Below are 27,987 nucleotides of genomic sequence, written 5' to 3'. Positions count from 1 at the left end.
GGCGGGGGTGGCAGAGGCCAGCACTCAGGCCGCAGCGCCCCTCCTGTGGTGACAGCGGGGCTCACTGGGCCGTCCATCCAGCCCCAAGGCCACCAGCGCTAGGAGAGAAGAGGACTGACCCCGCCTGTGTCCCGGTGAGACGCAGCCGATGAAACAGATGCTAGGCGTGCCGGCTCTTTCTGGGACTTTTATTTCTTTAAAATAATTCATACAAATGGTTACGGTCACAAACATGATTTTAACCAAAATATTGCTAGCCTACCACATCAGCAGGACGGCACCGCGCGGCCAGGCGCCGCAGCCCCGCCGCCCGGGACGGAGGCCCGCGCGCTCCTCTGCACCGCTAGCGACGCCGTCTTCGTTTGGAACAGGGGGGGTTCATGCCAAAGTTAGGAAAGACAGCCTTTGTTTTGTTTTTCTAAATTATTCTAAAAATAAGACAAGCAGGTAGAAAAAACAATGCACTGAGTGGCGTAAAAAGAAAACGGGGAGGATTCATTGTCCTGAGAAGTTTGCCAACTGCTTGGTTCGGGATGCGATCCACACACAAAAGGGAGAACGTCTGAAGCAGACCCGCGGAGCCCTGCCTCGGGCTTCTCCTGCCGACAGCTAAGCAAACAAATCCTTTGCGACGTTCTAAAGACTGTACACAGACGGGGACACTCATGATAGAATTAACTACTGACTCTTCCGCTGCTGAGCGGGGACGCAAAGGACACGGCAGCGGCCGGCCCCCGGGACGGGACAACTACAGCTGATGCGGGGAGAGGGCGTCACCTCTCACCCCTGGCGCCCGGACCGTCCCGGAGGCCGTGGCCGCCTGCGGCGCCGCCCCTGCACACACCTGTCCGAGGGCTTGGCCGGTGCCCAGGCTGCGGAGCTCTGCCCGGGCTACAACTGGTCGCTCGCATGGTCTCTATCTGCCTCGGGCTTGACGGTTTGGCCGGGAGAAGGCGCGTGGGGTGGGTGGGACACGGGGGGCAGGCCGTGGGACAGGGACATGGCGCTGGGGACGATGCCTTCGACTGCGGCGGGGATGCCGCTGGGGGCCACGCCCACGACGCCTGGGGGGTACCTGCTGGGAGAAGAAGGAGGCAGGTGAGGCCAGCGGGGCAGGACCCCAGGCTGCGCCTGAAGGCCGCCTGCTGGGGGACGCCGTCCCACTCCCTGTGTGGCCACCACCCAGACAGACGGTCTCACGTCCACCGGGCCCTGAAGGTCGCCCCCGCTCACCTGTAGGCGGCCCCGTTGAGCTCGGGGTGCACCACGGCCGGGTCCACACTGGCCCAGTGGGTGGCGGCTGCCAGGTGGTCTTTGTTCACGCAGTTCTTCAGACTGTCAGGGATCCGGCCTGGGGGACGTCGGGGAGAACGGGAGGGACGGCGCCTGCGTCAGGCGGCTGCCAAGGGGACCCCAGAGGCAGGGGCTCCACCGGGGACACGGGCAGTCTCCACAGACTCGCTCCCCTTAGGCACAGCCGGGTCCTGTCTGGGCAGTGTTGCCCTCAAAGCTCGGGGACCCCCAACCCCAAGCAACCGATCTCAGCTCAGCAGTGCCCCCCACCCCATCTGCTTGGCCCGGGGGTTTCAGTCAGAAGCTGACAGGGCCCGGCCCGGAAGGCTTACACGTGTAAGTGACTTTTTACAAGGTGGGGGAAACACCCCACGAGCTGGCACCCTGAGCAGGACAGCCAGCGAGCGCCACACACGCGACGCGAGGGCCTGGGCTGTGCTCGGCCCCTCCGTGCTTGGGGTCTGCCACGCCCGGCCCCGGGCGGCCGTCTCCCTAGCCACCCCCCCCCCAACCCCGCAGAAGGCGCCGCGGCCTCGGGCCCCCGCCGGCGCACCTGTGACGGCTCTGCGGATCTCCCGGGCCGCCTCCTCACGCATCTCGATGGAGGCCTGCTCGCTGTACCAGGCCGCGTGTGGGGTGCAGATCAGGTTGGGCGCGTCCTTCAGGGGACCCTGGCTAAAACTGCACGGCACACAGGAGGTCAGAGGCCCTGCGCCTGCCCGGAGCCACACCCCACCCTCCGCCAGACTCGGTGGCTCCCCCCGAAAGACAAACCTGCCCACGGGCTCCTGACCGCAGTGGGGAGGGGCCTTCACGGGGGGTGGGGATGCTGCCCGCCCCTCCCGCAAGTGGCTGTGAGTTGCAGACCCCAGGCCCTCCGGACCTGGAAGGGTGAAGGCCCACCTGGAGCTGCCCGGCCGCCCCCGACGGGCGTTTCAGCCGGGAGGCGTCTGACGAGGCCACGTGGGGGCAGCCGCCTCGTGCCCCCGGGCACTCAACAGGCTGCCTGGTCTGAGCCCTTCCCACCACGTGCAGGGGACTGGGCCGTCCTGGCCTACAGTGGTGGCCTCCCCCCGCTCTGAGACTCGGCCAGGGAGGAAGGTCTGCCCCACGTGGGATCTCAGTGCCCGAGGCCGGGGCCTGCAGGCCGTGGTGGGCGTCGGGGCCCCACTCCCTCGCGGCGCTGTGGCCGCCGGGTCGGACGTAGGCAAGCGCGGGCCGTAAGCGGGTGAGCGCCGGCTCGGGGACCCCAGGGCACCCCCGGCAAGCACCTGAATGGCTCTGACTCGTGCACGTCCAGGGCCGCACCGCGGATCCGCCCCTCCTTCAGGGCCTGGGCCAGCGCCTTCTCGTCCACGAGGCCGCCCCGGGCCGTGTTCACCAGGAAGGCCCCTTGTCTCATCTGGAAGACACGACAGTGCGGCCTGAAGACACTCCCCCGCCGGGTCAGGAAGTGGCTTCCCTGCTCCCCGGTGAGGGATTCCTTGTGACCCCTATCTCACCCCAACTAAGCCCACCCCGTCGTGGGGCTCCGGTGGCCGTCCACCAGCTCGGGGCAGCTCGTGCCTGTCCGGGCCCCACTGAGTCCTCGGGGACCGCACAGCCCCCGGCCACGCCCTGTCCCCCAGAGACCCAGACCCACTGGGTGAGAACCAACGAAGGTGCCTGGCCTCACCCTCTCCAGGGCTTCAGGAGCCTGGGGCGGACAGCAGGTGAGGCCCCAGGCGGGCACACTGAATGTACACGCACGCCCACCCACACGTACACGTGCACACGCGGACGCGAGTGGAACCACACGTGCACACATCAATGTAAGTGGCCACTCCACACTTAAATACACGTACACACACGTGTGTACAAGCCCACGTGCACACACACACGTGGGGTGGGCACCATCGTCAAAGCTGACCCGCCCCCACGTGCATACACTGTGCACGCCTGCAACACAGGTCTCTGAGCACGCGGGCACTTGAAAGGCCCTGTGCCGCGGCTCGGGGAAGAGAAGGCCCCGTGGCAGGCCCGCGCGGCGGCCGGTGGCCGGCAGGCGTGGCGGGCAGGCGGGGGCCCCGGGCCGCACACCTGTTTGACGGTGAAGTCGTTGATGAGGTGGTGGTTGTGCTCGTTGAGGCCGCAGTGCAGGGTCACGCAGTCGCTGTGGAAGAGCAGGTCCTGCAGCGTGCTGACCCGCTGCAGCCCCAGCGCCCGCTCCGTGCCGTCCGCCAGGTAGGGGTCGTAGAACAGCACGTTGAAGCCAAAGGCCTTGGCCCGCAGCGCCACCGCCTGCCCCACGCGACCTGGGGAGCGACAGGGTGTCACCGCGGCACCTCTCTGGCCGCCCCGCCTCGGTTCCCCGTCTGCCCGGGGTGAGCCTGAGGCGTCTGCCCCCAGAGGCCCAGCGGCAGGACGTGCGCGGGACGAGGCTTTGCAGAGAAGGGGCGGGGCTCCGGGGGGCTGGGGAGCGCCGACGGGTGCCCCGCGGATGCACGGGGCGGAGAGGCAGGGGCTGCAGTGTCAGGATAGGCCCCAGTGCCCCGGGGGCTGAAGCCCTCTGTCCTCGGCTCCCGAGAAGACAAAGCAGGGGAGCAGCGCAGGCCAGGAGCTGGGGGGGGGGGGCAGGCACGCCAGGGCCCTGCGCTTGGGGCCACGGGACACCATGGAGGCTGGTAAGGCGCCAGCGCAGAGGGCCCGGGGAGGACGGGCACCCAGCGGTCCTGCCGACCCGCCACGGTGCCAGCGCCTCAGAGCAGTCACTCACACTGCCCGGTGGGCGACGCTGGCACGGAAGCCCCCGCTCGGCTGGCCTCGCCTGAAGCCACTTCCCCTACGACGTCAGTCCCCAGTTCCAGGAACCAAGAGAAACCCGAGGAGGATTTTCACTTTTATGAGAAAAGGCAAAAGCGAAATTGCGCTCAGTGTGTCTGGCAGGTGCCGTCACAGAGCCCCTCCTGTCCCCGGGAACCGCGCTCCGTGTCTCAGTGTGGAGCTGCTGTGGGCTTGGCCTCCACGAGCGACACGGGGCCAAAGGCTGCTGCTTCTTCCCTTTACGCCACTCGGGCCGCAGGTTTCAGGGGACCACTCTGCTTGGGGCGGTGGGGAACCAGAACAGAGACTCTCGGAGTCCCGAGGGGCGCGGGGAGGGCCGGAGCAGGTGCCCAGGGGCCGTGGTCCCCAGGGCCGCCGGGCGCTGGTTGAGATGCAGCCTCTGGGGCGTCCCCACCGCACTGAGTGTCTTGACAGACACTGCCTGGAGGTGGCCGCCCCAAGCCCACTGGCCAGGCACAGCAGCTCCCCATCCTGGCTCCTTCCTCCCGGCCTGCAGCACATCGCGTGGGCCGGGCCAGCCCTGCCCTCAGACAGGCCGAGGGCGCTGGGGGCCTAGGTGCCGGGTGCAGGGCACTCACAGGGCTACGGGGCTCTGGCCAGCCCTGGCGTCTGTGTGTGCACATCCAGCAAGTCGTGTCGGGGAGGGACACCCCTGTGCCCCACGGACGCCCGTGACCCTGACCCCCTGCACTAATGCAGGCGCGTCTCTGCCCTGCAGTTCCCCCACAGCTGCACGAGGCGGCGCCTTTGCCGTGGAGAACCTGTGAAACAGCTGATGGGGTCGCAAGGAGCTACGGTCCCGCCCATGCTGGGTGGCCCAGGTGGACGGGCAGGCCCCTCCCGCCACACTGCCCTCCCCTGCTTCCCCAACCCCTAAGGCCCGCACCACCCCGGCACCTCTGCCCCCGCCCCCCGCCCACGTCTCCGTTCCCTGGTTTGCTGTCTGAGCGCAAGGGGCCCAGGGCTGGCCCAGGACACCGGCCTGCAGGGCACGCGACTGAGCGGGTGAGTGGAGGGAGCAGCCTCCGTCCACCCAGAGCAGGGCTCAGGGCAGCCTGCCCGGCCACCACCCGAAGGCCTTGTGTGTTCAGTCGCGGGGCAAGGGAACGGCAGAGCAAGCGTGCGTGAGTGTGCGTGACCACACGAGCACGTGTGACCCCAAGAGCACCTGTTTAACATCTGTTGTGTGCGTGGGCCCCACTAGGTGTTCCCAGGGTGGAGAAGGACCAGCACAGTCTCTGGGGCAGAGACCCCTCAACCCCACGCTGTCCCCTGGCTGGGCGACCACGTGCTAGCAGCACAGCGCAGCCCCAGCCTCCGGGTCCACAGAGCCTGTGCATGGGGGCGAAAGCCATCGCACCTAGCCCGATGATGCCCAAGGTCTCCCCGCGGATCCTGGCGGCTCCGGAAGCCACCTCTCGGATCTGCTCGACACTCTGGACCCGCGTGCCTTCCCGGAGCGCCTGGTGAAGCCACGTGGTCCTGCGGTACAGGTTCAGGATGTGGCACAGGGTGGAGTCGGCGGTCTCCTCCACGGACGCGGCCGGCACGTTGCAGACGGCGATGCCTGCGGACATGAGATACGCGGGGCAGTCACTAGCACGGTCCTGGGCCTCACGTCCCTGCCCCAGGATGCTAGGAGACAGATGCAGGTTACCTGCCCCGTGCCGCGTGGGAAAGCCACCCATGGGTCCAGTGGGCAGACAGGGTGGGGGACAGGAAGAGAGAGAGGCCACCTGGGCGGATGCCCACACCTGCTTCTGCTCCTCCTGGACCACTTGCCACTGAACCTTCTGGAAAGGGGTCTTGGCCAGGCCACCCCTCCCCGGGCCCTGCCCTCCCCCCCAGCCCCCCCCCCAGCTCGGCTTGCAACAAAACGTTAAGACAGGGTCAAGAGATCATGCAGGGGAGACCGAGCGACAACAGAGCTGGAGGCCCCGTCACACTCGGGAACAAGGCTGCTGCCTGACAGAGGACCAGGCCCTGCGGAGGTCTGGCAGGGATGACCGCACAGCACGCCCCAGACTGTCCCTGGACGAAGGACGGAGCCCCAGCCCGTGAAATCGCGAGGCAACGAGGACCCGCTCCGCGAACGGGGACGAGGCCCGGAGGGCGGCCCAGCTCGAAAAGTGCCCAGACCGCAGCCTGACACTGCGGTGCCTTCCTGGGGACAGGTGATAGCGGGGTGAGGGAGCTGGGCTGGCAGAGCAGAATGAACCCTGGGACGCGTGGCAGCCGACAGCGGGAGCCGTTTTCACGCTGCGGTCTGAGGCCGCCATCGGTGACCGCGGACCGTGGCAGGGCGCGTCCTGACCTGCCCTTATGCCGTGACCAACACAGAGGATAAGGAGAGACTAGATCAGAACATCACAAGAGGCTGAACACTGCACCCGGAGAAGCATGCTGCAATCTGTTTCCGTGAGTGTGTCACACACCTGTGTGTACACGCTCCCACGTGTCCTAAATCACAACACAAACCTCCTTTCCCAGCAAGTCTCGTGCACAGTGCCGCGCAAACCCTGACACAGATGTACTGGCCGCCCCCCCCCGCCCCGGCTGATGTCCCTTCCCCGCGGTCCCCAGGAGGCAGTGCAGGAGGGCGGCGGACACGCTGCCCACAACGCCCGGGGGCTTCCTGAGGGATGCTGCTGCCACCCTGCACCTGCCTGAGGGGAGCTGGCGTGGGGCCCACACGCTGCCGGCCTCCAGGCCACCTCTAACCAGGCAGTCGGCTGCAACGGGACTCTCCTCTTCCCAGTAAAACCAACAGACAAAACGTGATGAGGTCACACCAAGGGAGCAGTGCGCAAAGTTGCAAAGAGAAGAATCCAAGCTCGTCCTACCTAAGTCCCCAGCTGACTTGATGTCGATGTTGTCAAAGCCGCTGCCGATTCGGACGATTATCCGCAGCGCCTTGAACTTCTCCAGGTCCTCCCTGGTCAGCGTGATGGTGTGATACATCAGCGCCCCAACGGCCTCGTTCAGCACCTGCAGTGAAGGGGGCACGTGAGCCGGTGCCGCTGCGGGAGAAGCCACGCGGGCACTCCCCCCAAGCGCGGCCCCCGCTAGGCAAGTCCCAGGGCTCCAGCAGGTTCCCACCCGAGCGGCCTTCCCTCCGGTGCGCGTGGCAGGCCCTCTCAGGGGGAAGGTGCCCGATCCCCACGTGAGCGGCCTGCAGTGACCCGAATGTGACGGATCAGCAAACGCGCGAAGCACACCGAAGGTCCCCGCCCCGGTCGACACAGAGGACGGCGCTCTGCCTGCCTGACGCAGTGGGGTGGGCGGGGGCTGCCTTCTCCTTGGGCACCAGGCGCTACGATAGACGACAAACACCGGTTGCTGGGAGGACCCGGCGCACCCGAGACCTCCAGACCCCGCCGAGAGAATGAGAAGCCAGCGGCCACTTTGACACACCGTTCCTAGAACAGGAGCGGCCGCAAGGCCGCAATGGGCTCGGAGCGTCGGATAAGTCCCTGGGGACAGTGAACGCGCCGCAGTGAGCAGGGCACCCCTTTCAAATGGGGAGAGGGCTGATGTGCCGACCCCGCCGTCACCGTGCACAGGGCCCGGCCTCCAGGTCCGCCCTGCACGGCCCAGGGTTGGAGGATTACCCCCCAGAAAGGAGCAGGGAGCAGCCGCAGCCCCTGCGCACTATCCACCGCGCCGCGGACCTGGGGGGCCGCCTCCCCCCAGCCCCCGCCCACCACTGGGAGGGGCGTCAAGGTCGGGTACGCGCTCCGGGCGCGCCTGCGCCTAAGGTGGGCCTAGCCAGCTGCAGCCCGCAGGAGGGGCCCGCCAGCTCTGTCTGTGCACCCTTCGGAGCGTGGCCGGGGCCGTCGCCCCCAAGTGCGGGGCTCCAGGACACCTGGGGGCGGCCCGCGTGTCTCGGTGAGTCTGTTCCAGGCGAGGCCCACGCGGGGAGGTTGGTGCCAAGCGCACAGACCTCCCCGTGGGCGACGTCCGCCCACGACCCCCCTCGAGGAGACCCCCCCCCACCCACCTGCCAGCTTAAGTCCATGAGCTCTGCCAGGGCCGGGCCCACCAACGTGGGACGCACCTCGCTCCTGGGGGGGGGGGGCGGGGAGCGCGGGTCGAGGAGGGCGGGGCCACAGCCCAGGACCGTGAGCCCGGTCCGCAGCGGGACGCAGTCTGGCCAAGGCCAGGGACGCATGGTCTGCCATATCTGGGCCCAAAGGCAGGGTCTGCGGAGCGGGCCCACCCCGTTCCAACGCATCACGTAATCCAAATCCTGCCGTACTTGGGAACGAGGTTTACTCCTCCCTAACGGGACGTTATAATCGATGACGTCTCAAATTCAGTGAAACAGAGTCCGCTGGGAACCCGTGGTGATGTGTCTGCAGGCCCCCCTCTGGACCGAGCTTCCAGTGCTCACCCTGGGTCCCCCGGGGCGACAGAGGCTGCTGGACCACAAGGGGCCACATGTGAGCTGAGGCAGCAGCTGGCCCGTGGCTGACACAGTAAGCGGGGTGGAGCGGGCTCTGAGCGTGGGACGCAGGGCAGGGGACTGCAGCCCTGGGGAGACTGCTAACGGCCCCGGCTCGCCCCTTCTACGATGACTGAGCCCTGGTCCCAGCCGGACACGTGACCACCCGGAACTCAGTTTCCTCTGAGGCTGGCCTGGCCTCCGTTCCCCTCCTGCTGCCTGCGGTGGCCTGGAGGACACGGCCACAGGGGACCTCACAGAAAGGACCAAGGTAAGGGCAGCTGGGAAGCAGGGCAGGGGGTCCTGGGCCCCTGACCCTGCAAGGAGGCGACGGGGCGCTGCCAGTCCCGCTCTGGCCCCAGCTCGGAAGATCTAGGAAGTTCAGCTCCGGGAGCAGGGGGCTGCCAGCGGGCGTGTGAATGGACCGGCTGGATCATGCCCGAGTCCTGACAGCTCCCCCGGCCTCCTGGGAGGGCCACAGACACACGCGCAGACTTCCGGTGCCGTGACTCGACGGGACCCGGTGTGGACGGGGTGAGGCCCGACGTGTGACAGCAGAGCAGCAGCAGAGGACATTAAGCAGGGGCACGTGGGGAGGGTGGGCAGGAAGATACAGGGCAGTGGACATGGCTAAGGCCACGGGCAGGTGCAGGGGAGAGGGGAGGGCTCGGCTGGCGGTTTCCCCCGAAGGCCCCTCTGGCCGCCCTGTGCTGTGTGGACAAGAGCTGGTGAGGAGGGCCCCCTTGGGGCAGGTGGGCAGGAGCTGGAGGTCAGGCTGCATGCAGACAGAGATCTGTCGGTGCCCGCGTTGTCCGGCACGGCTGGATGCTAGAACCAGAGAGACGGACACGTCCCTGCTGGCACTGGGAGGGGCTGCCCCGGACGCAGGGGCAGATGCATCAGCTGGACGCCCGCGGGGCCCTCGGCTACAACGGGCGTGCGGATGGGCTGTGGGCAGGCGGGGCGGGGCAGGTGGTCCTCGCGGCTCAGACGCGTGCGCAGGGCCAGCTTTTCCTGAGCATTGCACCCAGCTGTGGTCCTTAAGTGTCCTGGGCTAAACTTTTTTTGTTTTTTTTTGCGGTACGCGGGCCTCTCACCGCTGCGGCCTCTCCCGTTGCGGAGCACAGGCTCTGGACGCGCAGGCTCAGTGGCCATGGCCCACGGGCCCAGCTGCTCTGCGCCACGCGGGATCCTCCTGGGCCGGGGCACGAGCCCGTGTCCCCCGCATCGGCAGGCGGACTCCCAGCCACTGTGCCACCAGGGAAGCCCCCGGGCTGCACTTTTAAGCAGGGACGGTCCACGACGGTCTGAACGTTTCTAAAGCTGGAGAGACTGTGTGGCTTCCAGCGCTGGCTGTGCTGTAGCAAAACCCCACGTTTGCTTGTTTCCTTGAGGTGAGAAGTGAGTGGATCCCTGCAGACCCTCTCAGGCTCCAGTCTTGCTGCCGCTGCCCCCGGGGCACAGTCTGCCCATCAGCACCGACCGCCCAGTACCAGGCATCCCCAACGTCCGAATACTCCGTGTGACGCACGCCAACTGGAACTGTTATTTCAGCTTTCACTTGCATTTCTGGGTGTGACTCAGACACCCAGGTGCGTTTCTGGGTAAATTATTTTTTTCACGCCTGGTCCTTCTACTGAGCGTCTCTCGAATCCCAGGGTACCCGGAGAAGTGTTCTCAGGGGAGCCCGGGCTCCCCTCAGAGCAGCGCCCACCCTGTACCAGCTACAGGAAGAGAGCACTGCAGGGGCACCACGCTGCCCCGTCCAGACTCCAGGTCCACGCTCCTGCTGGCTCCTGACCCCTTTCCTGGTTGCAAAGTGGCCATGACACCCCCGGTATGGCACTGACCTCCCAGCGTCCACTGCTGCCAGCCTCTACCTGCTGTGTCACCAGCTAGTCAATGACCTGGCGTCCTCAGGTCCACAGGAGGAAACGCAGCCCACCTGGCCAGGCGCTCAGAGCAGAGGGCCTGAGGGGTACTCACTGGGCACCACACCAGAGGCAGGCCACCGGTCAGGGCGCCTCCTCGGCCCGAGTCTCCCCTCCCAACATCACACACACAGATACACACACAGACACACACACACACTCAGGGCACCTCCTCAGCCCGAGTCTCCCCTCCCAGCATCTCACACACTCACACACACACTCAGGGCGCCTCCTCGGCCCGAGTCTCCCCTCCCAGCATCACTCTCTCTCACACACACACACTCACACACACACACACCCTCAGCGACTTCTCATCTTTCCAGATGAACATGTTCTGTGAGAGGCCACGCAGACGGCTCGAGGGCTTTCCCGATGACAGGAGGCCCAGGTAGAGGGACAGCGGGCTGAAGACCGCAGACAGGTTCCCACAGGCCTGCTGGAGCGCCACCCAGACCTGCAAGCTGACAGCCCGGCTGCCCCTGGGGGGGCGGGGGGGCAGTGTCACCTGCTCTGTCCACACCCCCCCTCCCGTGCCCACTTCCCACTGGGATCTTTCTCCCGTGGGTTGAGGAGTCTGAGTATTTCAGCTCTTCCCCCCCGACTGTTACACGCACTGCAGACGCGTCTCCTTCGCCCCCTCACTTCCTGTTGTGTGTTATTTCTCTTGCAGGGAGACTGTTGTGACCGCCTTGTACGCGGATGCCCCTCCTTCCCACGCCGTGCTTTCTGCAGAACTGCCCACGTTTGGTCCTGTCCTGACCAGGGCAAACACGCTCCCCTCGGACGCCCCTCTCACTCTTGGTGACGGCGGCCGCGCACGAAGGCGCCGGCCAGCATCCCCAGGGCTCGTGGGCTGACCAGTCCTCTCTGCCTCCAGGGTCCTCAGGTCCCACCGACTGGGAGCCACCCCCCCGCTGGCTGCAATGCCTGTTTCTGCGTTTCCCCTGGATTTTACTTCATGTCTTACCCGGCCCCGGCGCCTCCCTCCTGGGACAGGGCGCTTCACTCCAACGAGGCCCCCGCTGGTGCCCCTGGAACCCCAGGCGCGTCCCCGTGTCACTCCCACCCTGGCCCGGCCCCTCAACGGGACCCCAGGTCTTCCTTTTCCACGGCCCCCTCCACCTCACGGGCACCTGATCTCTGAGGAGCTTCGGAGAGAGCGGCGGAGGGGAGAAACGCCTCCGCCGGCCCCGCGCGTGGGCGGGCGAGCGAGCCTGGCTAAAACCCTCCTCTCAGGGGCTTTGACGTGCCCAGCTGGGGCCGCTCCGGTTCTCGTCCCCCACCCCTGACGCTGGTGAAATCTGGATCCTGAATGGCAGGGCCTCTCGGGCCCCCGACACTCATGCTGGGTTCGTGGCAGGAGCCCGGGAGCCTCTGTTCAGCTTTGGTAGTTTTCCTCATGTTGTGGCGAAAACGTCAGCCTCTCCTCCTTAACGCTCAAATAACGTCGGATGGACGTCCAACCAGCTGTGAGGAGGTAGAAACCCCTGATCAGACGTGACGCGTAAGACAGGCTGATACTTCCCTTCTAGGCCAAAGCCTGCAGCCAGGTGGTCCACGGACCCCGTGTCAGCTCCAGAGCCACCAGGGTCCTGGGCTCCTGTCTTGCTGCCCCGCCATTCCCGGGCTCCCCTGGCTCCACACGGATTCCTTTTGTGGTCTGGGTGGCTGCCCAGGCTCCAGCCATCACATCTGGTTTCCAGCCAGCAGAAAGAGGGAAGGTGGCTCTGCACACAAAGGCTGCTGTCCTCTCCCTGGCTGCACTTAGTCATCTGGCCACCCCTGGCAGCAAAGAGGGGGAAGGCAGTGCTTGCCCGGGATGGGGAACGGGAAGCTCCCGAGAGCGGCTGCACTGGCCAGCTGGGCCCGGCGCCCCGCGGAGGCTGCGAATCTCTCCTCGCTCCTCATCGCTTGCGTCTCTCCTCTGGGCTTCCCCTGGCTGTGTCTTCTGAGCTTCCCATTGAGGTTTAAACCTTCCGCTCCCATTTTAGTTTCCAGGAGCTCCCTCTAGTTCTCCCGTGGCTCCTTTCTCGCTGCATCCTGCCTGGTGTACAATCAGGCGTTACCTCAGGCCTAAGGACCCCAATTACACAGTCCTAACGTCTCTTCTGTCAGGAGCATAAAATTCCGTCCCCAGGACACTTTTTCTGCCTGTTCTTCTCTGGCAGGCAAGGCCTTTCTGTGGCTTCCCGTGGGTGTCAGGAGGCGTAGGGCTCGGGGGGGACGCCGCCTGCCCGTTGGGGGGGGCTCTGAGGGCCCTATGCCCCTCCCCAGGGGTCTGTCAACATTCATTCATTCCTTTATTTATTTATTTATGGCTGTGTTGAGTCTTCGTTTCTGTGCGAGGACTTTCTCCAGTTGCGGCGAGCGGGGGCCACTCTTCATGGCGGTGCGCGGGCCTCTCAGTGTCGCGGCCTCTCTTGTTGCGGAGCACGGGCTCCAGACGCGCAGGCTCAGTAGTTGTGGCTCACGGGCCCAGTTGCTCCGCAGCATGTGGGATCCTCCCGGACCAGGGCTCGAACCTGGGTCCCCTGCATTGGCAGGCAGACTCTCAACCACTGCGCCACCAGGGAAGCCCTGGGTTTTATATTAACTTGTTGAAATAGTTTTGGTAAGTTACAGTTCTGAAAAAAACACGTTTTGTCTTAGTTTTCAAATTTACTGGCAAAACTTGTTTTATTACTGCTTACAGTTTTTAAACTTTCTCTCGGTATATCTCTTTTTCATTCCACTACTGTTTTTTTAAAAAGTATCTTTTTAGTTTGAAGCGGTGTAAGATTCACAAGATGCTGCCAACGAGAGGGATCCTGCGTCCCCTGGCCCGGCCCGTGGTGGGCAGCGAGCCTGCGCCCGGGAGGTAATCTGTGCGCCAGGTGCCCTTGGCCGTCTTGTCCTTGCTTGTGTGCTGTTCTGTGGAACTTCACCGTGGGTCTGTTCAAGCAGCCGCCTCACAACAGGACACAGAAAGCAGGACTGCCGTCGCCACAGAGACACCCCCGTGTTAGCGGCACCTGAACCTGGCACCTCGGTCCCCTTTGCCGGCCCCGTCACAGTGGCTGGCCAGAGTGACGACGCCCGTGACCCTGAAGAGCTGGCTGCTCTGGCCCGGCCGACGCCGGTGCCCGTGGCTCACCCTTCCTGCTCTGCCCAGTGGGGCTCCTCGGTACCCGTGCCAGGCGGAAGGCCACCTGGTTCCCTCTGGTTCCGGCCCCGAGGAACGAAGCTGCTGGGGGGGCTCGCGGGAGGTGTCTGAGTGGACGTGTGCTCCGCTTCTCGGGGGGAAATGCCGGCACTGGGGCGGCCAGGCAGGTGGCCCGCACCTGCTCAGCTTTGGGCAGCCGCCGGCCCGAGTTCCCGGAGGGGCGGCCCGGGCGTGCACGCCGCCGCACTTCTCTCACCCGCTTACTGCTGCCTCCCCTCGGCTCTGGACCGTCGTCAGCCTTTTCCTCATCCAATTCTGCCCGCGGCCCATCCCCTCCCCTCGGTCCCTGAGACTCGTGTCAGAGGCTGGCTCCCCACCGGGCCCCGCACCCCAAGCCTCCGTCCTGCCGCTGACCCAGGTGGCTGTCGAGTCCGCCCAGTGAGCTCTCACTTTCAGCTTCGCTGTTTCTGCTCCTAGATCTTCTAAAAACTCCCCCGAAGCCTCTGCCGTCGTCACGTCTTCTGCTCTCGGCTCCCTTGAAGTGCTCAGGCTTGGTTTTCACGCTGTGGTGGTAGCAGCAGACACCCCACCGGCCCCGTGGGTCCCTCTAGGCCTTTGTCTCTGCTGGTTTTTGCTCAGTTCTTTCTTCTCCTACTATCTTGTTATCTTCGACTGTGCGATGAACATTGTGCTAGGAGGTGATCTGCAGAGACAACTGGGGGCCCAGGCCTACGGGCTCTTCCCGTAAAGAGGGCCGTTCTCCCTTGTCTCTGCCAGCCACCTGAGCGGAGGGCACAGGGGCGCCTGTGATCCAAGTTCGAGGCTTGATGTGGACGTTGCGGGGCCGGTGGGGGGACATGTGAGGGTGCATCTGGCTCCAGCTCGTCCTTTCTCCAAGGGTCCAGCCCAGAGCCAGGGTCCAGCGGGGCTCCAACCTCACCAGCCCATGAGGCTGCCAGAGCCGCCCTGGCCCCTCAGCCGCCTCTTCCGGCACAGCTGACGCCCCGGCCCGGCGGGCACGACCTGTCCACCCCTGCGGCATCGGGGCCTCTCCTGACGCTGTTGGTCTCCGAAGCAGCCTGGTTTTATAAACCTCGGCCCAGCTTCCTCACTGACTCAGGGGAAGGTGCTGCTGAAGTACCCGGTTGGCTGTGACTACAAACAGAAACCAGGTTAACATACTTCCTGTCCCAGGGGAGCTGAGAGCTGCAGACCGCGTGGCACAGGCTCAGCGCGTCCCGGCGACTGCCGCGGCCTGAGTCGTCAGGTGATGGAGGTGCAGCATGCCCGCCCCCAGCACCGTCCACCGCAGCCACGTCCCCAGATGCCACTTTCTGGGAAAGAACTGGTTATAATGGAGACATCCCACCCCCGCCTCCCGACAGGCCAGGTGGTGAGGGCAGCGCCACACCTGCCCACTCCAGCAGGAACCCTGGGACACCTGCCTCAGCGCTGGCGAGGCCACGTCTCCCCACCTCCCCGCCCCCGCCCGTGGTACCTTCTCGTGGATCTCCTGTGTGGACTGTGCGTCACAGAAGGCCACTGTGGCCACGTCCTTCAGGATGGGCATCTCCACCGTGCAGTCCCGGCCGTCCAGCAGTGCCACCAGGGGCCGGGGGTGCAGGGGCCCGTTCATGATCGGAGGTCGGACGCCTGCAACGACAGGGCCGGACGCTCAGCTTCCCGCGGCAGCACAGCCCCCGCTGAAACCTCAGCCCACCCCAAGGACTTCCAATTCTACGTGTCCAGCCACCAGGATCTTTGTCAAAAATAAGTTAAAAACCAGGAAGGAAAACACACTGATGTTTGCCACAGCTCAGTGCCACCTGAGTGGACACCGACGGTGGTGACTGCCCCCCTCCACGGATCAGGGCCTCAAGGATGCAGAGGCCCTGGCAGCCCCACGCTCCAGCTGGCGTCCAGACACGCAGGTTGGAACGATGGGCTCGGGGACGCACCCGACGTTTCTCTTGCACTCGATGCTGTGGTGTTGCCACCCAAAAACCCGGCAGGGACCCACCCAGCACCAGCATCGCCTCTGCTTGTAGGTTTGAGGAGCAAGAAACAGTGTAAGGGTAGAACAGGGTCAGGACACGGGAAGAAGGCCAGAACCCCTCACCTCCCCAAAATGAGACAGCGAAGAATGATTAAACACTCACTCCCTCCACACGAGGCCCAGGTGGAGACGGTAGGGCTTCACAGGTGACACGCGAGACAGTGGGGGCCGCACCAGCCCGCCCCCTCACCACGGCCCCGCAAGGCTCGCCCTGGGACGTGGCAGCCGGCGCGTGCGGTGCAGGACGAGAACCGGGTGCGGGTTCCGCGGCGGCCCGCCAGCGCCCACCACCCACGAGAGCGCACGGCCGTCAGGACCGGCGGCAAAGGCGCCAAGACCGCCGGGAGGGCTCCTGGCGTGGGGTCCAAAGGCCAGGACCTCCCTGGTCACCTCCCCCCGCGTCACGAGCAGAGCGTCCAGGCCCCCTCTGTCTGTGATGCGACGGCGGGAGTCCTGTGCAGACGGTGCCCTGGTCTCTCCAGCTCCACTGGGAGAACAGCAACGTCTCACTTAAAGATGTTACTCATTTTAGCGCGTGACAAACACCCGCTCCCAGCCTCACTCAGCTGGAACTTTGCCCAACATCGATCCACGCGACCGCAAGAAACCGAGCCCTCCGGGTCTGCGAAGGTGTCTTAGCTGAAAAGCGCCTGCAGAGCCTCGTCTGAAGCGCCCAGCGGTCAGAGAGGATGGGAAGCCCCAACGGAGGGCACTGCGACCGGGAGGGCTGCCAACCGCAGCGTGTCCACGGGAACGCCCCGAGAAACCCCGCGCCGACCTGCAGCCTGGCCGGGCGCCCCTCCCTCGACACCCTCGACAGAAGCAAACCCCACGGCAAACGTGAGGCCCGACCGAGGCCTCGCTGGCCCGGGCGACTCGCCCCCTCGGGACGCCCCTGTCCTAACCCCAGCACACGCAGGGGGCCCCGGAGCAGCGCCTCCTCCACGGCCGCGGGGACACCGGCCTCGGCGGCCTCACTCTCCCGAGCCCCGACCAACCTGACATCTCTTAATATGGGCTCGGCTTCCACGACCATGAATTCGACTGTTCAAAGCGTCTATCTTCAGAAGCCCCCTGCAGAACCGCGTCCTGTCACTGGATCCTCATCCCACGTCTTTAATTGTCTCGAACCAAAGCTCCTAGGCTCCCGTCCACGGCGACCACTGAAGCCCACGCCGGGTCAAAGTCTGACTAAAAATTAAACACAAGAGACACGTTAAACACCACTGAGGGTCAACTAGACTCACGAACCTCAGGTCCATGGAGGAGGGGCTTCCCTGCACCTTGACCCCAAGCCCGTGGCTGCTGGGCTGGGACCTACCTGGAACCAGGCCCGGCCCTGCGTGGGAGTGACCGGCGGGGCCACGGCTCGGACGCAGAGGCAAGAGGCTCACCCCGAAGGTCGCCGCCACGTACCCGGGAGCCCGCCCGGATGCCACCGTGTGCACTAGCTGGGAGGCCTGGGGACAGGATGGCCCAGAAAGCGGGTCTGTGGCCAGTTCCGCAAGCTCCTATCTCACGGGGCCCATCGCTTCCTGGGTCCGTGACGGGGCACAGGCTGCTGGGGGAAAGGGCCCCGGGACACAGACCCTGACCTGGACGCTTCCTGTACCGCACCCCCGAGCCCCCCAGGCGGGGTCCCGGGACCGGGGCCAGATTCAGGTGCAGTCCTTCCCAGAGAGCTGCCCAGCCGTTCCCGGCGGCCAGGACGACCTGGTCATGACCCACACCTCGGGCACACCCGAGCCCTCCCTGATCCGGCTCAGCTGTGGGGACTGGCCAGCCACTCCTGAAAAGCTCCAGCCGGCCAGCCAGACACAGCCCACGACCCCAGGACACGGGCGGCAGGGCCAGGGGGCAGCCTGCAGCCACGGGCCAGCGGCGGCCCTCAGTGCCTGCCACCCAGTGGGTGTCTAGCACCCGAACTGACCTCACCACCGGCTCCCAGGCGGCCTCGGCCCCTCTCAGCCCCGTGCGGCCACGTGCGCCAAGGCCCCCCGCGCTCCCACAGGCGGGGGTCACGACGCCCCGGCCCAGGTCCCTGTCCCGCCGCACCCGCTCTGCTTCCCGGGCCACGCAGCGTGGACAGCAGCCCCGCCGCGAAGGGACTCGTGCCCAAGGGGTCGCGCTACCAGAGCTCCCGCAACTCACGCCGGGCCCCCCCCCCATGCAGCCACGCTCCTCTCCGGAATCACCAAACACGAGGAATCGGAACGCTTCCACCTGCAAACAGCAGAGGCTCCTTTGATCTAACTTCCTCCGGTAGAAACCGTACTCAGCGAGCCGTAAGGCAGCAGGTGTCACCCCACACCCCAGACACGGCCCCAGGACAGGACGACACCCCCAGCACCTCAGGGACCCTCAGTGCCAGTCCTCAGGCCCTCCTCACCTTCCTACCCTGATTCTCACAGGAGGGGATCGGGAACGGCGACGGGGGTGGGGTGCCGGGCCGGGCGGCAAGGACGGGCCTCGCTTGCGGTCTCGCTGGCTCTGGGGCCCCAGCCTCGCTCCCGCTGACCGACCACACCGCCGCCGGGGTGGGCACCCCCGCTGCAGAGGCAGGAGAGCGAGCTCCAGGACCTCAAACACCTGCCACCCAGGTCCCACTGATCCCATCGTCTCTTCCAAAGTCGGCCCCAAACTCATTCTAAACTGCAGGGGCAGCACTGGGCAAGGCACCAGGGCAGTCAGCTCCACACAGCCGAGTCAGGCCGACCTAGGCGCCTTGCCCTCCTACCCGAGGGTCCCCGGGAACCACACGGGAGACAGTGTGTGCAGGTGATGGAAACCCCAGAGAAGTCACAGCCGGCCGTCTGGTCACGAGGACTTCTTCAGTCCCCTCCCTAAACCCTGGAGTAACCAAGGCCAGCTGCACTGGGAAGCAGGACAGTGCCCAGCCGGGCCTTCCCTGGCTCACTCGCGCTCCCACCAGCCAGCAGCGCCCCTACACGCCGGCTACATGCCAACGGCCAAGACGGTTCCCTGTACCCCGAGGGCCCGGGGCTCACAGGCCTCAAGTGCGGCCCAGCACTGCGTCTTCCCAGCCCTGGTGAAACAACCTGGACCCCTGGGCTCTCCCATGTCCACCGCCCACCAATCCTTCTGTGAAAATGGTCTCAAAAGGAAGCTCTGCTTTGGCACTGCTGAGCAGCTAGAAGGAGTCAGATGCATCCCTGCTTCCCCATGGGGGTGGTGGGTGCCTGCCCGGAGCAGCTGGCGGGCCTCAGAGGCCAGCCTGCACAGACGCAGGGCCCTGGGCAGGTCTCAGGCCCAACGTGCAGACAGGAGGCGACCTCTGGTGGGCACTGCAGACAGACTGGGTGAGTCTGGCTCTCCCCTCCCCGGCCCCAGTGCCCTGTGGGCAGGACGGCAGCGTCCAGCAGTGGCTGAGACACAGGGATCCAACCGTCCAATTGTGCTTGAAATAACAGCAAGACCATAGTCGCAAGAAGCTTCTGGGCTCGTGCTGGGGACGCTCATGGGTGAAAACGCTAAGCTGCACCTCGTTTCTACAAATAAGCCAAACAGAAGCCCCGTAAGTGACTTCATTGCTCAAGACACCGACGGGAGAGCCCCTGGACGCACAGGGCAGCAGGGGGTGCGCTGGAGGGTGGACAAGCTCAGGCCAGGGGAGGGGAGGGTCACGGTTAAGCCCAGAGCAGGCCAGCAGGTAGCCCCAGGGACCTCAGGGCCACCAAGCCACCTCCTACAGCCACCGCTGCCCCAAACACCCTGCACAGGAACTACAGGAGGCCTTCTGCCCTCCGGGGGAACAGCCCCCCGTTTAAAGAGGGAGTGAAGGATGGCTAAAGAGGGCAAGGCCCGTGGCCAACAGGCGTGGACCCTGGGGGTGGCACGCAGGCCACGTCCCACGCGTCCGGTGGGTGCAGTGCCACCAGCCTGGCCCCCCGGCCCTGTGCTGACTGGACGAGTCTCAGGGGCTCCTGCCCTCTACTCACCCGCCTGTCTCTCGGGAGCCACAAGGGTCTGCACCCCTCCCCCACCAGGTGAGCCAGGGGCTCGGTTCGTGGCCGGGGGCGTGGCAGGGACGGGGTTCTGGCCGGAAGCCCCCCGGCCAGATTCCAGACACACCTGCCCCTCCCCCTTACTAGAAACTGGACCCCATCTGGGAGGGTGGGACGCAGGGCCGGCTCCTTGCAAAGAAACTCTGGGGACCAGATACGACAGGGACGGCCCCAGCCCCTTGGTGACCTCAGTGACCGTGAGGGGCCACCCTGGGGAGCGGGTGGCTGGCAGCCAGGACACCTGTCAGGACGGAGACTCTGTCCCCTCAGCGATGGGACAGCCGAGGAGCAGACGGGTCATCTCCCGAGGGCGTGAGGCTGGCCCCAGGTTCCCGGGTGTCCAGACGCCCTCCTTGGTCAGCCCCAGACCCGGGGCTCTGGGCGCAGGAGGGCCCGTCCCGTCCTCACTTGGACCCTCTCCAGCACCCCCCGCTCTCCCCGCACCTGCTCACCAACCACGCAGAGGTGCTGTCAGGGTGGCACCTGCTGCCGGGAGCACCTGCCGGGGGCTACGGCCCCGCACTTCCAACACGTGACACTCCCGGGCCTCACCTCCTCCCACCACCCCCAGCTTCCCTGGTCTCCTCCTGCCCGCCCAGTTTCTGCTCAGGGATGGACGTGGGTGCCGGCTGACCACTGGGGCCATACGGTCAGAACACGAGCTCTGCCAGGACAGGCTTCCGGGGGCACCCAGCGAGCACGTGGGAAGGGAGGGATTTCTGACGACCAGCCTGACACACAGACGGCTCTATCCCACGTCAGAGGCGCCAGGTGCCCGCCACGGGCAGAGGCAGTGCATGCCCGTAACCCAGCGGCTCAGTAAAGGGGGGAGGGGAACGCAGGGGCCAGCGCGGCTGCGGAGAGAGGAAGCCCGTGCCCAGAGCTGGCAGCGCCGCGGCCCTGGGCTGTCCCGGCTCCCGGGCAAACGCCGGGAGCGGGCGGTGGCCAGACCTGCGGGGCCGAAGAGGACGTCCGTGCCAGCCGCCACCCAGCTCGGGCCCGACAGGAGGGCGCTTGCTGAAGGCCTGGCAGGCGGCTGCCCTAACACCCGCCCAGACCCCAGGACCGGTCGACGGTTCCCTTGAGCCTCACCACGCAGCAGCAAGAGGGACAGGAAAGGACGAAAGGGGACTTGGGCTGCAACTTGCATTCCACGCCAAGGGAAGACGCCAACGACGGGGAGCCGCATGGGGGGACGTGGACACTCGGGCACCGTCTTCGCGCTCCCTCCTGCCCAGCTCTACACACTGGCCGCGCGGCCCTCCTCCCCTCCCCCACCACGCACCTAAGACGCGTCCTCGGCCACGGCTCCCCAGTGTGGGGCTACCCTCGGAGGGTCCAGGGGCTGCAGCTGGCACGCTCTGGGGTCACCCGAGTCGCTGAGCCCCCCAGACCCATCACGGCGCATCCCTGGCACCAGGGCCTGCAGGAAGCCCAGGCTTCCCGAGAACCCGGCCCTCGGCCACACCACGCCCTGAGCACCGGGTCAGGGTCCCGGGCCAGCTCCCGCCTCCTTCCACAGCACAGATGAGCATCATAAGCTCAGCGCACCCAGAACTCACCCCCAGAACGGCCTCTGCTCCTCTCCAGCCCCAGTAACTGCCCTGCCCAACCCAGGCCCCAAACGCGGCAGCCACGGACAGGGTCTCTGGCCCCACGGCCCGTCCAACGGCCAGGCCAGTCTCCCTGGGGCCCACGGCGAGGGTGTGCTCTCCTTACTCCACCAGGCCTCTGACCCGCGCGCCGCAGAGCCCCAGTCGCCGCAGAGCCCCAGTCACCGCAGCCGGGGCCTGTCACGCGCACCGCTCAGCAGCAGGAAAGGCAAACTCCTTGGCACCGCTGGCGGCCGCTGCCCCTGCCACCTCCCCACCCTCCTGTGTGAAGCCAGCACCGGTCCTCCAGCTTGACCAGCAGGCACGCCCTCTGGAAAGCCACCTCCCGAGACAGGAACCCGAGGACCCAAGGGCGGCCCCGCGCCTGCCCCCGCGTCACTCTGCCTGAAGAGCCAGCAGCAGCCCGCCGTCTCCAGCTCGCCCCGCTGCCCACAGCCCAGCCGTCTGGCCGGGGTCCGCCGTGTGCCCTGGGCAGAGTCTGGCTGGGGTGGGCGCTGAGCCCCTGCAGCCAAGGCCGAGGCGCTCCCGCAGGCAACGCGTGGCCAAGTAAAACCTCCAGCAGGACCACCAGCCAGAGTCAGCCTCAACTTCGCAACTCCTCGGAAACCAGAAGATGCCCCACACACGTGCTAGATAAAAACCGTGACAAGAGGCGAGGATGCGTCACCAAGACTGCCCCACGCGCGTTCACCTCTTTCACCATCTTCATGTACGCCCACGTGCGTGCGTGTTCTGCTACCTTCGTGATGCTCAGAATCCCGGAAACGAGAACGTCATCCACGTCGGAAGAACGCAGGTTGGGGCGGATTCATCATGATGCCACCGTAACTTAGGGAATGTCACCTTCCTACCTTCCAGAGTGAGGTTTCACAGCTGCTGTGTGGAGACCCTGTCCCTCAGCCCCGCCCCCGGCCCTGTCCCTCCATCCCCAACACCTGGCACACGCTCACTCATGTGATCCCACCTCTTCACACGCTCCATCCCCACTTTACAGACATGACACAGAGAAATCAGTGTTGGTCAGGGGCTCAGCTGGGATTCCCCCAGGGACAATTCTGTGCTCTTGGCTGCTGTGGTCACTCCCCCAGAGGCTAAAAGATGCTGCCCCATTCAGGAGTAGACAGGCTACACTGACCCACAGGGCATCCCAGACGTCCACACTGCTGGGAACTGGCTTTCTCCTGAGTATTTGCCTGTGTATGCTTTTATAGAAATAAAGTTGTTTCTCTTGAAAAGTGGGGGGGTCCTGGACAGGTGGAGGACGCCCCCATGGGATACGACCAGCAGTCCCGGCTCTGGACCTCCTTTGTGCGAGCCAACTCTCCAGCCACCCAGAGAAGGGGGAGCTGGGTGAGGGGCTTACCCTCGTGCTACTCAACTCAGAGCACCCGGAAGAAAGCCATCCCACTTCCCGAGAGCAACCTGTCCTAACCAACCACGAAGAAGAGCATCACGAGAAAGGGGCTGCCCCGGCCAGGTTTCCGGCTTAAGAGGCTGCCAGCTAAAGGCCGTCCTCCCGGCAAGCCCAGGGCCGCTGCACCCTTCCGGGACAAGCAGGCACCAGCCAGAGAAAGCTCCGTCCAAACCCGCGGCTCAGGTGCCGCGGCAGCTCCTCCCTCCACAGGCCTCGGAGCCTGGGGCCCCGACCTGCAGGCCCCAGCGGCAGGGTGGTGGCACTGGAAGCTGAGGGTGGGGGCCCTCCCCTGCCGACAGGATGCACCCCTACCATGAGGAGGCCCCAGCCCGGTGGCTGGAAGCCCGGAGAAGCTGGGGCTGTGCAAGGGTGGAAAAACAGGTGGGCATGACACGGAAGTGGCCTGACGGGGGCGTAGGGCAGCGGCCGGCAAACCAACACCACCCGTGGCGCCCCCCAGCCCCAGGCTCAGGGCCCCCAGAGCTACCCAGGGCACGGAGAACGCCTGTTCCTGACACCTTTCAAAAGAGGAAGGGCACAAGGTGCCTGGGGACAAACGGAAGCGGGTCACACCTGTCCCGTTACTCAGGTGGAAACGGACTCATAAAGAAAAGGGCGCACTGCCGCCACCTCTGCCGGGTGAGCGGGAACGGCGCGCCTCCCAGCTGACGCATCACTTCTGTCATTTCAAAACGAATAAAGATCTCAAAACGGTCATTTCATTTCAAAAACGTCACTTCAAAAACGAGTAAAGATCGCCTGCGGGAAGACCCGGCGCCGCGGCCCCGCAGAGAGGCCGGTTCGGGTCCGAGGCTGCGGCCCCGCACGTCCCCCGGCTGCGGTCCGAGGTCCGGCCCCGAAGGACGCGGGGTCACCGGCGCGCCCGTCCTCCCTGCGGGGCCCCGTCAGCGGGGACCCGGCCAGCCCGGCCCTTAGGACGGACGGGCCGCCGGGACTTGCGCACCGAGTGCGAGGTCCCGGCTGCGGGGGTCCCGAGGCCCCCGCGCCCCTTTGTGCCACCTGCGCGGGCGGGGCGGCGGCGCACGCGCACGCAGCAGCACGCGCACGCGCACGGCGCTCCCTCGGTCCCGCCCCCCGGCCCCGCCCCCGGGCGCCGGCGCGCGGACGCCGGCGCGCACGCGCACTCGCACACAAAAGCCGGGGCCCGCGCCCGCCCCGCCCGCCCCCGCGGCCCCGCCCCGCCCCGCCCCCGCGGCCGGAAATGCGCGCGCGCGGCCTTACCGAGCGGCAGGCCCTTGTTGAGCAAGTGCGAGCTGCCCATTGAAAGGCGCGGGCGGCCGCGGGCCCCGACGAGTCCGGAGCGCTCCGCCGCGAGCCCGGCGCGTGGGGCGGCCTGGGCGCCGTCCGCTACTCCGCCCGCTCGCCTGCGCCCGGGCGCCGCCGTGCCGAGCCGCCGCGCCGCGCCAGCAGCCGCTCCACCGGGCGGGGACAGGGCGCGCGCGCGGGCGGGGCTTCCGGCGCGGCGGTCTCCTGTTTCCAGGCGCGGGCGCCGCGCAGGACCACGCGGGCGGCTGCAAGCCGCGCCCGCCCGCCCCGCCCGGCCGCCAGGCTCCCCCGCCCCCGCTGGCCGCGCCTTCCCGGCAACCGCGCAGGCACCTACCCGCACACACCAGGCGCCTCCTGCCCGAATGAGCACACGCACTTGCTGAGAACCCCCAAGGCCCCACTTGCCCTACACATGCACACGCACCTGCTCTGAACCTGCCAGGCCCCACCTGCCTGGATCCCACTGGGCCTTGACTGCTGGGCTGAACGGGCCCCTCATCCTCACCTTCCGGCCGCACCCATTCCGCACCTACCCGTGGGCCGCCGAGCGGGCTCCTGGGCACCGGTGGTTTAAGTGTCCAGGCGGCCGCAAGGTCAAGGTCGGGGGAGGCAGCGGCTCAAACCCCGGAGGGTTTTTCTGGGAAAACCCGCCCTTATGCTGTGCGGGGAGGCCTACACAGGAGCCCCCAGGACAGCTTCCCGAAGCCAGTGGCAGGGACTTCCCTGGGCCTGGGGCGGTGCAGGTGGTCCCTGGGAGGTGGCCAGGTGTGGCTGAAGTGGGTGTCAGTCTGATCACCGCCGCGGCCCCAAAGACAGCACCTGTGCTTAGTTCCAGAAGTCCAGAGGGGACCTGGCACCCGAGGGTCAGGAGGACTCTCCAGGGTGGGAGCTCGCCAGGCCTCAAGAGCAAGGTGATCCGGTTATGGGGAAGGGCCAAGGCCAGCCCTGGGAGAACCTGATCCCCAGAGCAGGGATGTCCTGGGAGTCGGAACGCTGTCAGGTGACCTTGAGGATGGGCGATGTAACTGTCCTCTTAGGTAAAAAGCACGTCATTAAACACGACAGCAGTGGGTACCAGTAAACTGTCGGTACGGTTTGATGAAACATGATGGACCATCCTGAAATCAACTGTGTTATCTATATATCCTTAAAATCCATGATCAGTGAGAAAGTGTGGGTGGGTTCAATAAAGGATGATAGGGAACTGGGTGTTTATTTGCAAAACATATGCTTTTAAATTCTCACTTGGTACTCACCTGTGAAAATACCTCCCAAATTGGATTAATTAAAACGTATGGAGAAAATGGGTTGTAAATGAGCATTCAGCAAATCTCTTAGAGAACTTTCCTAAACACAGATGCAAAAGCAGTCACAAGGGAAAGATGAAACTTCCGGACCCGGGCGCGTGTCTTGCCCACACACCCCTCTCATTTTCTTAGTTAACGCTGTCCGGGAACAGAGCCCCTGACATGGCCTGGACCAACTCCTCCAGCCCTTCCTGTCCCCTCTCGGCATCTCGATCGCTGAGACCCGAGGTGCCCCTTGATACCTGCTCCCTCCCCCACGCAGCCCCTAGCCCAGGGTCACCTGCCTCGCTCCATCCCTGTGAGCGGCACAGTGAATGGTAGAACAGAAATCAGATTCCACTGAGTCCTGCTCAAAGCCTGCAGGCTTGGCATCGCACTGAGCCGGTCAGAGAGCCCTGGGCCCAGGCCAGCTGCATCTCCCCCAGCCTCCCTTCCACTCCCTGGCCAGGCGCCCCTGCCTCCCCCACCCCCCATGCTCCAGCAGCGTGCCTGTCTCCCCACCTGCCACAGGACTCTGCACTGCCGTTTCTGCTGCCTTCCCCAGCTCTTCCCGTGGCCACTTTCTCCTCCTTACCCTGTGCCTGCTCTAGGATTTACCTTTCTGTCTGGGCGTCCTTCTCGCTGTGCTGTCAGCTCCCTGAGGACAGGGCATCTGTTCCCCCCGCCCTCGTGCATCTGAGGTGGGAACCGAGGCGGAGGTGTGGGAGGACTGACCTGCCTTCCGAATGTGCCTGTCTCACGCTTGCCGTGCTCAGAGGCACCCAGGCCACAGGCCCCCCGCCTCTGCTGCCCTCCACGCCCCTCCGCCACCCCCGCCTTCGCACATGGCTCTGAAGACCCTGAATCACCCTCGGGGAACTACTGGCCTGCAGACCAGGGCTGGGCGGGCAGACGAGAGGCCCAGAGAAGCTCATCCCCGTCTCCCCACAGCCCGGGGGAGGCGGGGGCCTGGACTAGGACAGAGCTGCCCACCCCGCCCGGCCAGCTGTGCTGCCACCTCCCGGCGAAGCCCCCTCCCAGGAGGACTCGCCACCCAGAAGGAAGGACTGGAGGAACCCCAGCCCTTCGCTCTTGGGCTGGACCCGCGTTTGTACCCAAAGTATGTCCTGGGAACTTAGCCTAACTCTGCGGATGGCAGAAAGTGGCCCTGAGCCCAGGAAGACCGGAATATGCTGCTCCAGAGACCAGGCCGCCCGCCAGGTCACCAGAGGTGCTGCCCCCGAAGCACAGGCTTCTTGAGGAATGCGAGACGTTTCTCTAACGCCAGAGGTTAATGTTTTACTTTTCTGTCCGTGGACAAGAAAAGAGCCTTTGTCTTTATGCTGAAACGTGTTCAGATACCTGCATAATTTATGAAACAATCAGTTCGGCATCCAGCCATGTTCCCTGGTCTCATCAGTTGCTGTGGGACATTCACTCTCCCTGTGTTTGGCGGTCCCTGAGGGCGCAACGTGGGCGCCCCCAGGAAAGCTGTCTCTCCTACTGGCATTGAGAGGTGGCCTCGGGATCCAGCTTCCGGTTGAACAAAGGGGCTCTGAGGCTCTCCTCGGCATCGGGGAGCACTGGCTGCTCCCCACTTTCACACCACTGGGGCCGCTGTGCTGAGGGTCTCCTGGCTGCCCCGTGCCAGTGGGCTGCGCACAGGGGAGAACCTGGGGGCCGATGGGCCCACGGTGGGCTCAGTGGGGTCCCGGAGAAGGGGAAAAGTGCAGTGTCCTGATGCGGGGAAGGGGCAGCCCTGCAGAGATCTGGGAAAAGAGCATTCCAGAAAAGGGAGAAGCAAACTCTAAGGCTTGGAGGAGCTAGGGGGACAGAGGGCCGAGGCCAGGAGAGGTGGAAGACCGTGGGCTCACAAGGGCAGGGGCAGGGGCTTCTATTCCCACTGCTGGACGGTGGGGTGCACAGGGCAGGGACCCCATGTGGCAATCCAGGAGAAGGCCTGGACAGCTCTCACACTCTGAGTCGGACTTTGGACTCCACCAGGGACCACCCAGAAGCGGGCCATCCCAGGCAGAGTTCAAGTTTCTTTCTAGGCTCCCTTTCACCCGTAGGTTCATTTTGTAGCAAAAGCAAGCACCAGGGACTTCACAGGTGCAGCTGAGACCGAGTGAAGTTCCCCCAGCCCAGCGCTGCAGCCGCATGGCTGCTTTCCCGGGGCTCCTCTTTGGCCCTGACCCCTGTCCCGGTGTCCCCGAGCACCGTCTTCTGGCACTGGGGCTCCAGCCACAAAGTTCTGTGTCTCCCCGCACGCGCTCCCAGATGTGACCACGTGGCCCGCAAGTGTGTCCCTGCTTCCTGCAGTGCGGCTCTGCTCCGGCTCTCCCGCTGCGTCCTTCCCTCCTTCCCCCCTCCTGGCCTGGGACCAGCAGGTGCCGTGTGTGTGTGTGTGTGTGTGTGTGTGTGTGTGTGTGTGTGTGTGCGCGCGCGCGCGCACGGGGCGTGCGTGCCAGCCACCTTGGCACCCCTTCCCTTCTCCTGTGCCTGGGCCCACCACATGCCTGAGCGCAGGAGGCCCCGGAGGGTCACCTGGGTGGGGAAGCCGTGACCAGGGAACGGTGGGGCTCAGGGATACCACACCCGTAAGGAACCAGAAGCGAGCGTTTTGGTTAAAAAACAAATGTTCTTCGTGGGGCCCCGCGTCTGTGGCCTTGA

General features: G+C 65.6%; 1 protein-coding gene across 3 annotated transcripts; it reads right to left on the bottom strand.

The window, feature by feature from the left end:
- Positions 1-175: 175 nt before the first annotated feature.
- On the bottom strand, positions 176-24,181 carry CTBP1 (C-terminal binding protein 1). Of its 3 annotated transcripts, XM_082653605.1 has the most exons (10): positions 23,984-24,181; positions 16,688-16,880; positions 15,132-15,286; positions 6,960-7,104; positions 5,477-5,683; positions 3,373-3,587; positions 2,565-2,695; positions 1,847-1,974; positions 1,234-1,351; positions 176-1,078 (listed from the first exon to the last, which is right to left on the bottom strand). In XM_082653605.1, the coding sequence occupies exons 2-10, from the start codon at positions 16,692-16,694 to the stop codon at positions 892-894; spliced, it is 1,293 nt and encodes a 430-aa protein (XP_082509731.1). In that variant the 5' UTR covers positions 16,695-16,880; positions 23,984-24,181; the 3' UTR covers positions 176-891. The 3 variants fall into 3 exon arrangements, with proteins under 3 accessions (XP_082509731.1, XP_082509729.1, XP_082509730.1); XM_082653603.1 differs by lacking the exon at positions 16,688-16,880; XM_082653604.1 differs by lacking the exon at positions 16,688-16,880 and having other exon boundaries at positions 176-1,075.
- Positions 24,182-27,987: the final 3,806 nt, after the last annotated feature.

This window comes from Grampus griseus, assembly GCF_964374135.1.
Source record: "Grampus griseus genome assembly, chromosome: 4".
NCBI classification, from domain to species: domain Eukaryota; kingdom Metazoa; phylum Chordata; class Mammalia; order Artiodactyla; family Delphinidae; genus Grampus; species Grampus griseus.
The sequence above is the reverse complement of the archived record's forward strand: the minus strand, read 5'-3'. Positions and strand labels throughout refer to the sequence as shown.